The 13,282-nt window shown below is 36.3% G+C and overlaps 1 protein-coding gene, 1 long non-coding RNA gene and 2 other non-coding genes across 6 annotated transcripts in view; 1 reads left to right on the top strand and 3 right to left on the bottom strand.

Annotated features, from left to right (window-relative positions):
* mbo (nuclear pore complex protein Nup88) overlaps window positions 1-7,806 on the bottom strand; it is a 74,245-nt gene extending 66,439 nt beyond the window's left edge. Inside the window, exon 1 of the mRNA XM_029315803.2 lies at window positions 7,202-7,806. Coding sequence (XP_029171636.1) covers window positions 7,202-7,411 — 210 coding nt within the window. The 5' untranslated portion in view covers window positions 7,412-7,806. The remainder of the gene's footprint in view (window positions 1-7,201) is intronic.
* Window positions 7,084-13,282, top strand: part of LOC114940995 (uncharacterized) — a 176,772-nt gene continuing 170,573 nt past the window's right edge. For 2 of the 3 annotated variants that reach the window (XR_003821568.2, XR_003821569.2), the window contains exons 1-2: window positions 7,084-7,253; window positions 8,286-8,413. This is a non-coding gene — a long non-coding RNA (uncharacterized LOC114940995). Of the gene's footprint in view, window positions 7,254-7,395; window positions 8,123-8,285; window positions 8,414-13,282 lie in introns of those variants that run through there. The other variant, XR_003821570.2, reaches the window with a different exon arrangement.
* TRNAT-AGU (transfer RNA threonine (anticodon AGU)) lies at window positions 8,329-8,402 on the bottom strand. Its single transcript has one exon. It is a non-coding gene; the product is annotated as a tRNA-Thr (tRNA).
* TRNAN-GUU (transfer RNA asparagine (anticodon GUU)) lies at window positions 8,839-8,912 on the bottom strand. Its single transcript has one exon. It is a non-coding gene; the product is annotated as a tRNA-Asn (tRNA).

Below are 13,282 nucleotides of genomic sequence, written 5' to 3'. Positions count from 1 at the left end.
ACGTGGTTATTTTTGTAATAGTTCAGACTTGAGAACGCCCGAGAATTGGTGTTCCAAACTGCACGAAGAGTCATGAAAACGAAGGAAAGAGAATGCGAGAAAGGGAATAAGGTCGGATGGATATCTTCAGAAAGCGTGGGTAGTGCGGGGGCGAAAGCTCGAGCAGCCACCACTAAAATCCGTGCCGCGCGCCACTTCCTGCGCGAGGTGGAGCCGTGGAATTATTAGATATGCAACCGCGACGGCTCGCCTCCTACAGGCATTATTAAACTTAGTTATGAATGCCCATTAAAACTGTAAAGGAAATGCATTAGCCCGCCAAGGCGTCCCGCGGATGACAAAGCCACCCCCCGTGGAATGAGAGCCATCCACTTTGCACGACCCCTCTCTTCTTCATTCGTCAGAATAGACGATCCGATACGCTCGACGTATCGAGATGATCATTTTAGTGACAAAGCCGCGTCGTTGAAAAATGTTTCATTATTATATCGTATACCCTTGGGAGGTACTTTTATTCTTATTCTCTTATTATAAGTTGTTGACAATAGAGATATTTAATTCTTAACAAAAGTATTTTGATATTACTTAAAAAAAAAAAAAAATACTATCATACACAGAGAATTTTCTCTTATTTACCCTGAAAATCATGGTAATCGTGGGGTAATATGGTACTGGAAGAATTTTATAAGAATTTCTCTGATTAATATTTACTGCAATAAAAAATATTAATGTGTACATAGTAAAATTAATGGAACATATTTTTTATATCCTATTGTGGTAGATATTAATCAAAGAAACTCTTATAAAATTTTCCAATTATTATCCCACGATTACTCATGATTTTCAGGATAAATTCTAAGAGACAATTTTCTCCGTGTAATTAATTGATTGCAAATAATTATTAGCAATATTAATTAATAGTTCGATTAACATGCAGGATACTTGAAAGATTTGATTACGTCTAATTGTTAAAAAAATATATTATACATATACGATAAAAACGACTTGATGAATAAAAGTTGTAACTATTGAAAGATTAATATAACTTGAGGGTACAGAATCACCTAGCTTACGATCCGGGAACACGGCACGATAAGTTAGGGAAGAGTAAAATTTGAAGGTGTGCTTTTAGATGATGAGTTCCAAGGGCTCAATGACATTGCTCGGGCCTCGATACTTGGTCCTGGACGACCGGTCGGGTTACAAAGACACGGCGCTATCGCTGTCCCGAGAAGTCTCTGCGAAGGGTTATTAGCGCGGAATTATTGTCATTGCCGGAGCCTCGCAGCCCTTTCAACGCTCATAGGCTATACACGCGGCGATAATGGAGGCCGGTGGGTGCGCGCCCGGTTCCTTCCAAGACTAAGGGCGTATACCGTATTTTAACGGGCAGCTTTGACAATGGACCGTCGTTGTTCTTGTATACGACTTCGCGGCTGCGAGAGATAAAGGTGCTAGTTCACCGAGAGCAGAAGAGCCACACATTCGCACTGTTGCGCGTGTATTGGCGTGCCCTACGACAGCTCACTTCCGTCCAATAACATCGGCAATGCCGGTTTAAGCGTCTCCTTGACGATTCATTAAATCTCGCTCCTTATAATATAACGCCGAATAATTTTCACGACTTGCATATCCCGCATCGCGTCGCGTATAATTAATTCCATGCGCGTGTCGTTAGAGTCGTTAACATTATAGACTCCTTCCGGATCAATTTTTTCACGAATTCCGAAAAATTCATTCTATTTGAGGAAAAATTCTAATATTTAGTTATATTACATGGTTTGATAAAAGACTCGAATTTTTTTAAGTTAGAATCACGCGAACTTAAATGACAATGATAAGAAAAAATGGTATATTTTATAACGAAGCATTATAAAAAAATCAATATAATAATGTTGCAAATCTTTTACATAATACATGTTCTATTACATAATACTCATAGCTATATAAACATTCTCGATCGAGCGATTATTCCTCCGACATTTTCGAGGACGTTCTACATCTCTATTAATAAATGAGTCGACACAAAGAGAGTAAGATTTTAGCAGTTCACGTATAGGGTTATCGCTTTTTCCGCATCTCCGAGTATGACGCTTCGAGTGGTTTCTCGCAGAAAAGAGAGATCCCGAGAAAGGAGACGAAAAACGGGAAACGCGAAAGAGAAAATGTATCCATGCCGTGGAACGAAATACGAATGCCGAAAAAGGGGGATGCGCGCGGCGAGGGATGCATGGCCAATGTCTACCACAAAAGCCATTGTCCGCCACTTACTGAATTCGTCGAGCCTCCCTCGCTTTTCCACCCCCTACCCCCGCGCCAAATCCAACGTACACACACACACACCAAAAGAGAAAGAGCTACGCGCGCCACCCGATGTAAAACACTTCCCGTGAATTTTATTGCTCTAGGTATACCTTCTCGTATACCTTCACGTGCACAACGCAGCAGCTAACCTGGAACCATCGCCACCCCCTGGCATTTGCTTATACGCTCGGGCGTGAATCTGACCGCGGCAACATTCAGATGTACATGCATGTACGTACACATACGCGCGTATACACGTCGTAGTTATTGCTTGTGTACACATACAGAACGCGCGACTGCACGTGTATTTACCAGCGACGGCGAGGTAGGCGGGTCCGCAGTTACAAATGTCACCGTAAAATTACTTTTTAATTATCGTCGAGAGGATTTCGCTTATTACGCGATATTCCGCTCCCGTTCCTGAGACGGAGAGAATCCGCCCGAAATTTTCTATTTTGTTCGCGCCGCTGACCCTCGGACTCGTCTCGCAGCGAACAACGGTACTTTTAATTTAGATAAGATTGCCCCCTTTATACGTCGCGAGGCATATAGAAAGCCTCACGTAGGCCGTTGGCATCGCCCGAATCGAAGTAATTCTTACCTTGGCGCGATTGCGATCGTCTGCGTTTCACGTTTTTAAAATCGCGCTGGATATGGAGTACGAAAAAAGATAATGTGAAGAATCGCGGATGATAACACGAGTTAAATTTTAATTTTTTTAATTAGTCCCGCGTCGTTCAATGCTTTTATATTTTCTGTGCATTCGGTATTTGTGTTTCATTTTTAACAAACTTTCTAACGTTGAGAAAATTATTTTCCACAAACGTGAGATGAAAAATGAATAATCATACAAGTTCTTCACAAATATTTTATTGATTCTTTATCGACAAATATGAAATCTTGCGTCTTATAATACGTTTAAGTGAATTTTGAGCAACTCGAGGACTGAGAAAACCCTCGTTTATTTTCGGCGAATGAAAAGTTCGGCCAAGAACCGGTCCTCTCTTTCGTCCGCCGAATATTATCTCGGCGACAGCGCGGACGATTCGTTTGCGCCCGGCGGTAAATCCGCGAATTAAAGAACTTATTCCATTTGGGCAGCCAAAGGGGTGTGAAAGCTTTCGCGTTCGTATTATCTCTCGGCCCGGTCGTCGGAGACGGGGAGACAGAAGCGGGGGAGGAAAAGGGGTGTGCAAAAAGGGAAAGAGAGCGTAACCGGCAGGAAGGCGAGGACGAAGAACGAGGGCCGGGAGTGACCTGGCGAAAGGAAGAGGGAAAAAGAGGATATCCCAGGACGAGAGGGTAAGAGAGAAAGAGAGAGAAAGCGAGAGGGGGCGCGTTTAGACGTTCGTTCCGCTGGTAACAAAGATAACTCTATGCAATAAAAATGATTCAAAGTTTCCCGCAGCGGCGGATGGCGGTTCCGATGGCGGAGCGGTTGACAATGGTGCGTCTTTGTCTCCGTCCCGCACCACACCGACGTCCCTTGACTCGCCGCCACTTCTGTCCCACCGCCACCCCCGTCCGTATCCTGCGACACCTATCTTCCGGTTTAAAGTCCCGGCGTGCGCGCCAGAGAGGAACCTCGCTAACTTTTATTATTTACGACCGATATTTCAGCCAGGCCCGAGCGCGTACATTTGGTTAGCGAGCGAGCGCGAAGTGGCCGCGCCACGTTTAACGCGATCGACGCCTTCGAGAAATCTCGCCGAGGTAAGACTCGAAATTAGCCCGATTTATCATGTATGTTCGAAGCCGCATAAGTACTAATTTTACGTTTTGTCATCTTTCTCCACATTATTCAACGCGAACGATACACAGAGGGAATTTTCTCTTAGACTTTATCCTGAAATTTTCGTTAATCGTGGGACGATATTGGAAGAATTTTATGAGAGTTTCTTGGATTATTTAGCACAATAAAAAAATACTAATATCTATCACAATAATATATAAAATATGTACATAATAAAATTAATATTAATATTTTTTATCGCGCTAAATAATCAATGAAACTCTCATAAAATTCTTCCAATATTGTCCCACGATTAACGAAAATTTCAGGATAAAGTCTAAGAGAAAATTCTCTCTATACGTATAGTGACACAATGTCAAAAAAATGTCGAGTCAAATTGATTACGAGTTTTAATCAATTTCTGATTTAAATCAATGATGGTTAACGAAACGTTATGTCATCGCGTTATTAAAAACTGACAATGAGTAAAAATGAATCGAATATCACACGGCTTATCGAATCAACGGATGAACGAGCGACGATCAGTACCGAGAGACCCTTCGTCCGCACTTATTTCTCTCCTCTTCCTCGTCACCCTCTCGCGGGTACCTTTATCTGTCTACCTCTAGCTATACACATACGCGCGCGACCCTTCCCCCGATGAAGGGTCTGAATTTGCATTTTATTCGCAGTCGTATGGAACCGCGGGTCCGTCCGTGCGGCCGGCGCTCCTCCGCGACGCGGACATTTATTTTAATTAAATTACTCCGGAGCGTCGAACAACCCATTTCCTATAAATTATCCCCTGGCCGCTCTTTTGCGTTCGCGCGCGCCGAGGCATTAACGTAACCCGCTGATCCCGCGGTGCCATTGAAATGAAATAAAAGCACCACAACGGTGAGGACGGAACCCGTACCGTTCTTTCTCTCTCTCTCTCCGCCATTCTCGCCGCGATTCCGTCGTTTCCCTTTCATTTACCGCGCAATCATTTTCCGCGAGTGCACCGGTAACGCGAACTAGCCTCAAGTTGCCTCGAGGAAACAAATTCTCTCGTCATTCTTTCCCTCGATTTCTTTTTCTAGATTTTATCGATTTATAGCGATATTTAATTTAAATTATTGTATTTAAGAAATATACCTAAAGATAATTGCACCTTGAGAAAAAAATTGTTAAGTTGATTAAACCGTTATTCAACTAAATTGCTATTTTTGTTAATTGAACATAAGTATATTAGTATTTAAGTCAAATATACGTTTTGTTAGATTTAATATTGTTATATTTAATTTAAATATTTCTATATAATCAATTAACAAAATAGTATTTAGTTGAATAATTTAATCGAGTCAACAACTTTTTTTTCCGGTGCACACATAAGAAATGTGAAAGATAATTGTACACACATATATATATACAATAAGAAATGTAAAGGTAATTGCACATACATATATATATATATATATATATATAAGAAATATAAAAATAATTGCACATACTTACGTATAAGAAATATAAAGATAATTGCATATATGTATATATAATAAATATATAAGGATAATTGTACTGCCATAAAATAGTTTAAAAATCATGTTTTCCATTAAAAAAAAAGTATTAATAAAAAATGCTAATTTCTCAATTTACATTTAGTTTTATACAATTATTCTTTTATTAGACGGAATATTTATTTATTGTTCACATCTTTTGTATATCAGTATGCTCAGAAATAAATTTATATCCAAAATATAAGATAAAGCAAAATTGATATTGTAATATGTGTCATTTACTTACATGTTTTGTATATTAGTATACTTTGAAATAAAATTATATTCAAAATATGTTTATGTAGAGAAATTAATATTGTAATATTTATATATCATTTACATCTTTTGTATATCAATATGCTCCGAAGTAAAATTATATTCAAAATATAAGAGATTATGAAAAGAAATCGATATTATAATATTTATGTATCATTTACATCTTTTGTATATCAGTATGCTCAGAAATAAATTTATATCCAAAATATAAGATGAAGCGAAATAGATATTGTAATATGTGTCATTTACTTACATGTTTTGTATATTAGTATACTTCGAAATAAAATTATATTCAAAATATGTTTACGTAGAGAAATTGATATTGTAATTTTTATGTATCATTTACATCTTTTGTATATCAATATACTCCGAAATAAAATTATATCCAAAATATAACAGATTATGGATAGAAATTAATATTGTAATATTTATATATCATATATATCATTTATATCTTTTGTATATTAGTATATACTCCAAAATAAAATGATATCCAAAACACAAGATTATGAAGAGAATTGATATTGTAATATTTATGTGGCATTTACTTACGTGTTTTGTATATTAGTAAGCTCCGAAATAAAATTATATTTAAAATATGTTTATGTAGAGAAATTGATATTGTAATATTTATGTATCATTTACGTATTTTGCATATTAGTATGCGAAATAAGATTACGTTCAAAATATGTTTATGTAGAGAAATTGATATTGTAATATACGAATTAATTTTAAATACTTACATATTTATATTTTGTATAAATGATCATTTAGATAATTTGTATATTATAATAAGACAAACAATTTTGAATAATATGTATAACAAATGCTATTGCATTCTATTATTCCATTTTAATCGAATACTAATATAAATAAATGTATTGTCATCTTTCAAACTTTGATTGAGATTACAAGTAAAAAAATAATATCGCGTTCACATTTAATTTAGCAAATACTTTCCTTAATGATTAATAATATAAATTTCATACTTGAATTATCATTATCATCTCGTATTGTACAAATATAAATTGCCAAAAATATATGTTACACATACATGTTATAGCGTATGCCGAGGTAATAAAAATTGATAATCAATACTCGGAGAAATCCATACGTAAAATTGTGAAATATTAAACGTCGAATAAATAAATCTTGTTTATGTGAAAGCAGCCTTATCGTTGAATATAACGTGCGGAAAAGCAGCGCACGCGTTAGCAACGCCGTGAAGGTTAGGTAAGGTTAGATCGCGCGTACACAACGCGCTGCGTATTTACGAAGAACGGCTTTCGTCCTTAATATAAAATACCTTGAACGACGGATGTCATGCACAAATAGAGAGACCAGTACTCACTTGGTACGGGACGTCTTCGCCGAGTTTGCCTATCGTCGCCGCGACGTTGAAGGTAAGCACGCAACACTTGTCGGCATTCCACACGTACAGCACGTTGTCGCGTACTTCGAGAATGTTGCGGGTCTCTTTGGCACGGCACGACAGGCTCGCTTTAATGTCTTTGAACAACCGTTTCTCATTCAACCGCAGCAGATCCGTGCACGATGACATTTTCGACGAGCTACGAAACGACGACGCGAGGTTATGAAGCGCGACCCGGCACAACAACAAACGTTCGTCTGCCGTGCAACAGTTGTCAGTCCTGCGCTCGAGGCGCTGGCGGCCGCTAGAGAGTTTGCGAAAACGAAGTTGGCGGGCCTGCGTGCAGCAGCCACTTTCCCGCCAACTTCCACGCCAGCTGTCCGGCAAGTGTGATTTCGCGAGCGATTGATCTTTATTATTTTTGGCGAACACCGAGCTCGCGCGAGTCCCGCGCTACACCGTATCGCGAAATCACTGTTAATCGCTCGACGTGGTACGATTCGGCCGACTGTCCACGAATTTCTTACCTATTATTTTACGACCGGAACGACAGAGCAATCTCTCGCGCGTGATTTCTTCCGAACTCGTCGATACTCTGGAGATTACTTCGCGAAACAACCGCGGCGCGGCGTTACTGGTCGCGTCTCTTCCGGTTAACTTCCCTCCTTTTTATCTCGCAAATGGCGGTACGGTGAATTCGCGCGAATTTAGCGGGCGATTAATTCTCATTTTTTATTGATATCAAACGCTCGGGTGCGCGATCGCGAGTTATCAATCGTTTCTTCAGACACTCGTCTATCTCGTGTAATGTAGTCGTGCTCGATCTCGCGGTCGATATTTTATGTCGCCATACATGACATTTGCATATTCAACTCTGACAATGAGCTCGACATAGCACAGGTAAACGATTATGCTCAATTGAAATACTTTTAAATATTATTACGAATGATGATCATCTCGTTAGTATTATTAATATTTATGAATGTATGTATATGTGTAAAAAATATATATTATACATATATATGATATGTATGATTAAATGAATAAAATAAATTTATTACAGCAAAAAAAAGAATTCTAAAAGCAAGTAACCTTATTTGCTTCCAAGGCCCCGGAGGGATTCGAACCCTCGATCTCCTGTTTACTAGACAGGCGCTTTAACCAACTAAGCCACGGCGCCGTTGGACGAATGTGAGTACCTGCAATTTTATCAGTCTGTGCCCTAAAATTTCAATATATTACATTTTTTAAAGGGCAAATTGTAAATCTTAATTATACGATTGCTTCTGTTATATCAATGTATATCTAATATACGTTTTCACACACAGTACAAGATTATTAAATTAATATTATAAATACAGTAGTAATAATAATATGTCAATGTATAGTCCAAATTTTAAAATATATTGAGAATACTTTTTTTTAAATTTTACATATATAATGAAATTTTTTAATCTTTCTTAAATTCTTTATATGCTATAAATGTAGATTCTCTTTGTATTATTTAATATAAATTCACACTTTTATTAAATTGACTGCATAAATTAAATATACTTTTATTCATTTTCATTTGCATACAACAAAATATTGTTTATATTTAGAATTTACAAAAAAAACGCCCCCGGGTGGGCTCGAACCACCAACCTTTCGGTTAACAGCCGAACGCGCTAGCCGATTGCGCCACGGAGGCTGTTGAGTGGTCGTCTTTAATAGATCATAACAGCCTCCATCCTCTCTTTCTCTCACTCACTCTATACACATACAATTTTATTTTTTATATATTTTATCTTTTGTTACATGTATAATATGAGAAAAATAATATCAATATTATAAAATAATATAAAATAATATTTGATAAATCACACAGAGAATTAAAATTTACTCTGAAAATCATAGTAATTGTGGGACAATATAGTATTGGAAGAATTTTATAAAGAGTTTCTTTGATTAATATTTACAATAAAAATAATAATCTACTACAATAAGATATAAAATATGTTTGATTAATTTTGTTATGTACGTATAGTAAAATTTGCTATATACATATTAATCTTTTTTATTGTGGTAAATATTAATCAGAGAAACTTTTATAAAATTCTTTCAATACCATATTGTTCAATACCACGATTGCTTTGATTTCAGGGCAAATTCTAAGAGAAAATTCTATCTGTGTGCAAAGTTATATACATATAATTGAGATAATTTTTAATACTGTTGTAAAATGTGATATTAAGATGTTTTTATGGTAAATTTAATAACAGTTATAAAAAAATTATTTAATAGATATGCAATCATTAAGAGAGAAATATTTAAGATCGTCCTATTTGTCTTCATTTATTTACATCTCTTTGCAAAAAAAAAAAAAGAAAGAAAAAAAAATGAGAGTAAGTACGTCAGTGCAGAGATCTGCAAATTACTTGGTACATGCGAAGTGATTTGCAATTCATTTTCCGATAAGGGTCGACAATGAATTACACTCTAGACTACGTTAGAATTGTTTCCGGACTACTACTACTAACAAACGTTCGTACCTATAGATCCGCGGTATACTGCGATACAAATCGAACAGATGTGTCGACGCAAGAAAACTGCCGCGATGAAATATCGCTACGCGTTGCAATAAATTTGTTAGTCAAAGTTGCGTCGCGTGTCGCGACGATAATACGCGTGTATACAGCGGGAAATAGTCAGGCAGTTGCATCGAAACCATATACGGTTAATTAAATGGGGTCGGCTCATTAGTAACTGTCTATATGCAAGGCGATGGGCGAGACGCGATTGGAGGGTGGTCCCAAGGTGATTTATCCGTCACGATGGATCGCAGATGTTCGACTGGTACGCGACGCGGGTCATCACAATAATTAGGATGATAGCGCATCTATATGTATGCAGAACGAATATGCACGGTTGCATAATATGTAGATTATAGAAAGTAGTTGTTGCACAATATTGTGTTTTTTTTTCCAAAATAGACAAACAGTCTAGAACGCATTATATATTTCACGATATAATAGAGAAGTAAAATTGAAAACATTTCTGATTGTTCTGATGAATAATCTTTTAATACAATCAAATTAATTTTTTATTTCTGTGTCTATGTTTTACTGTATACAACGAGGAATGAAAGATATAAAGTAATTCTTACTTCGCATTCTAACGATTAATTGATATTGCATCTATATGTATGCAGAACGAAAATGCACAATTGCATAATATGTAAATTATAGAAAGTAGTTGTACAATATTGTTTTTTTTTTCAAAACAGACAAACAGTCTAGAACTCATTATATATTTCAAGATATAATAGAAGTCAAATTAAAAACATTTCTGATTGTTTAATGAATATTCTTTTAATTGAATCAAATAAATTTTTTATTTCTGTGTTTATATTTTACTATGTACAACGAGGAATGAGAAATATAAAGTAATTCTTACTTTGCATTAATCTAACGATTGATTCACGATGTAAATAATAGTGTTTTAATTTTTTTTAATAATATATTTCATCACACACATTGCAAGATTTGCTCTTAAAGATCTCTGCCGGAAGGAGACCTTCTGGTTCAGCAATGGTGACACTAACGGTCTGTTTAAATTGTGCGTTTAATTACAAGTAAGAGACAGTCGCTGCGAAATTTATCGGTCACTGTTATCGTCCCCTTCGTTCCTAATCTACAGAGCAGATATCTACGCTAAACACACAAGAGAACATATCCTTCGTCTGCAATAAGACGCTTCTCATTGCTTTTTAGTGCGTCTTCCTGGAGAAGCAATTAGATTTATCAGGCATATACATGTAATTTACTGTTGTTATGACTGCAAAATATATGGGACCAATTTAACAATAAATATACAACTCATGATACACGGAGCATGCGGAGATTTACAAATCTTTTCAAATTATTGATTAGAAGTGGACATATATTTGTTGTACATGTGTTATTTCAGATAATTTACATCACATAATTTACATAAATAATACTATTTATATAACATATTGGATTTTATTGCCGATTAAGATCAGATGTTAATTTGCTATTAATTTTTTAAAAATAAGAACATTTAAAAAATTTAATAGCAAATTAACATCTGATCTTAGTTGGCAATAAAATAGTATTATTTTAGAAAAAAATTTATTCTTTTTATGTGAAAAAGAATGATTTTTTATATAAATATATATATTTTTAGAAATTATTTTAATTATCGAAGAATTCTTGTTGTGTGCACAAGTTTAGACACAACTTGCACATATTGTTACCGTTAGAGAATACATGGATCTCGCTTCTTATTGGATAGGAATTTATGGCCATAAATTTAACCGGTTGAGACGGTCGAGAGGTTGAGCTTCCTCTTGGAAGTTTACAATCCCTCGTTCTCTCTTGCTGTAACCAACATCCGCTCCCTCTCTCCTACTCGCGTTTTCCTCCCCTTCCCGGTACGGAAAGCACGGTACTTTACAGGCCATGGTAGATGTCTATGATGAAGGTGTGCACATTCTAGGATACACCGGGCTTGTAACGTAACGATGTAACGGGTGAGCATTGCACTGAAATCATGATGAATTCATTCAGAGTACGAATTAACATCCGGTGGGGAGTAAGTTTCGCTAAATGCCCCGGAAGAGAGAATGCACGCGAAACCGGCGATCATCAATATTCCATCACGGTAAACCAAAGTTGAGATTTAGCAAATTTTGTTTGCTCAAGAAATCACTCGAATTTATTAACCGCTTCAGCTCTCTCTCGTGCGGTCTAGTTTGTTATAAATATCTAATAATAATAATACATATTAATTCCATCTCGTACACATCTCGTTATTTTATGTTATAATTATGTTTATTAATTACTATATTCTCGTGCTGCATTCTCTTCGTGTTTGTTTGATATTATTTCATTATTTAATGCTTCAAAGAATAGAAGAATAATGATTTTAAACAATGTTAAGTACATCGAACATCTGATCTTGTTAGGTAACAAAGATTTTTATTAAAATTACTAAAATAATAAATATACTTGAAAAGATATTATAAGATTTAAGCGTGCATTAAGAGAAATTATTTTAAAAAATGTTATATAATTAATGAAGAAAAATTGTCAGAAGTATTAGTAATCAATATCATGCTATAATAATAACAGTTATCATTTCGGTGTCATAAGTATGACGTTTCTCCGCGCTTTTCTTTTGGCTAGTTTTTCTCATTCAATCAACTAATAGCCTGTAGGCTGAAGAGCACGATAGAACAGATCACGAACACCCGGTAGACAATACGTCTTGGCACTCGTAGGTCATTGTGGCGTTGAAAGGGAGTAACTTATAGGGGCATTGGGAATTACCAGTTTATTATTAGGGAGATAGCATAGAGGGCCAAGATCAGGGGTTGCTGTTAATTCTCCTAACACTTGGCTCCCTGGAGAGAACACGCTGCCTTAAGACTTCCTCCTTCTCGACTCACCCCATTGCGCGGCCGACATCTTGAATCGCTGCCGTGTTAATTAGTACGACTTTAAACGCGCCCGCATGCGGTAGCAATCGGGATTCTCTGAAATGATTTCGCCACTCTCTGGAAGATGTTAAGTATCATACGTAGTCTTGCGGGGTAAAAAATTCAATTGCCAGCATGATCACATATCTTACGTTTTATAATGACTTATTGCGCTTGCATTTATGTAAATATTTATTTTGAATATTGATTTGAATAATCTCTTAAGAAAAACCTTAAAAATTTAATAATTTCTTTCTATACGTCTATATTTGAATGAATTAAAAGTATTGCGAAAAAGCAACGTAAAATGATAAAAATATACAATATTTCGAGATAAAATTATATATGACTAGCTTCATTATTTAGTGTTTCGGATATCCTCTCTGTACGAGAGAAGAGAAGATGAAATATCTTTCGCCACCCTCTTTAATCCGGATACGAAGGTGAAACATTTTCGGAGGCTCGGAAAGACGAGTCGGCGGGGCTTTGACGTATGGAAGATGTCAGTTGCGGGCTGGCACGATGGTGTCGTCGATTCGTCTTCCCTTTAGCCGCTACCTTTCGCGAATCCTTTCTGT

Source organism: Nylanderia fulva, unplaced genomic scaffold (genome assembly GCF_048542155.1).
Source record: "Nylanderia fulva isolate GAGA-0341 unplaced genomic scaffold, ASM4854215v1 Scaffold10, whole genome shotgun sequence".
Classification (NCBI taxonomy): Eukaryota; Metazoa; Arthropoda; class Insecta; order Hymenoptera; family Formicidae; genus Nylanderia; species Nylanderia fulva.
The sequence above is the reverse complement of the archived record's forward strand: the minus strand, read 5'-3'. Positions and strand labels throughout refer to the sequence as shown.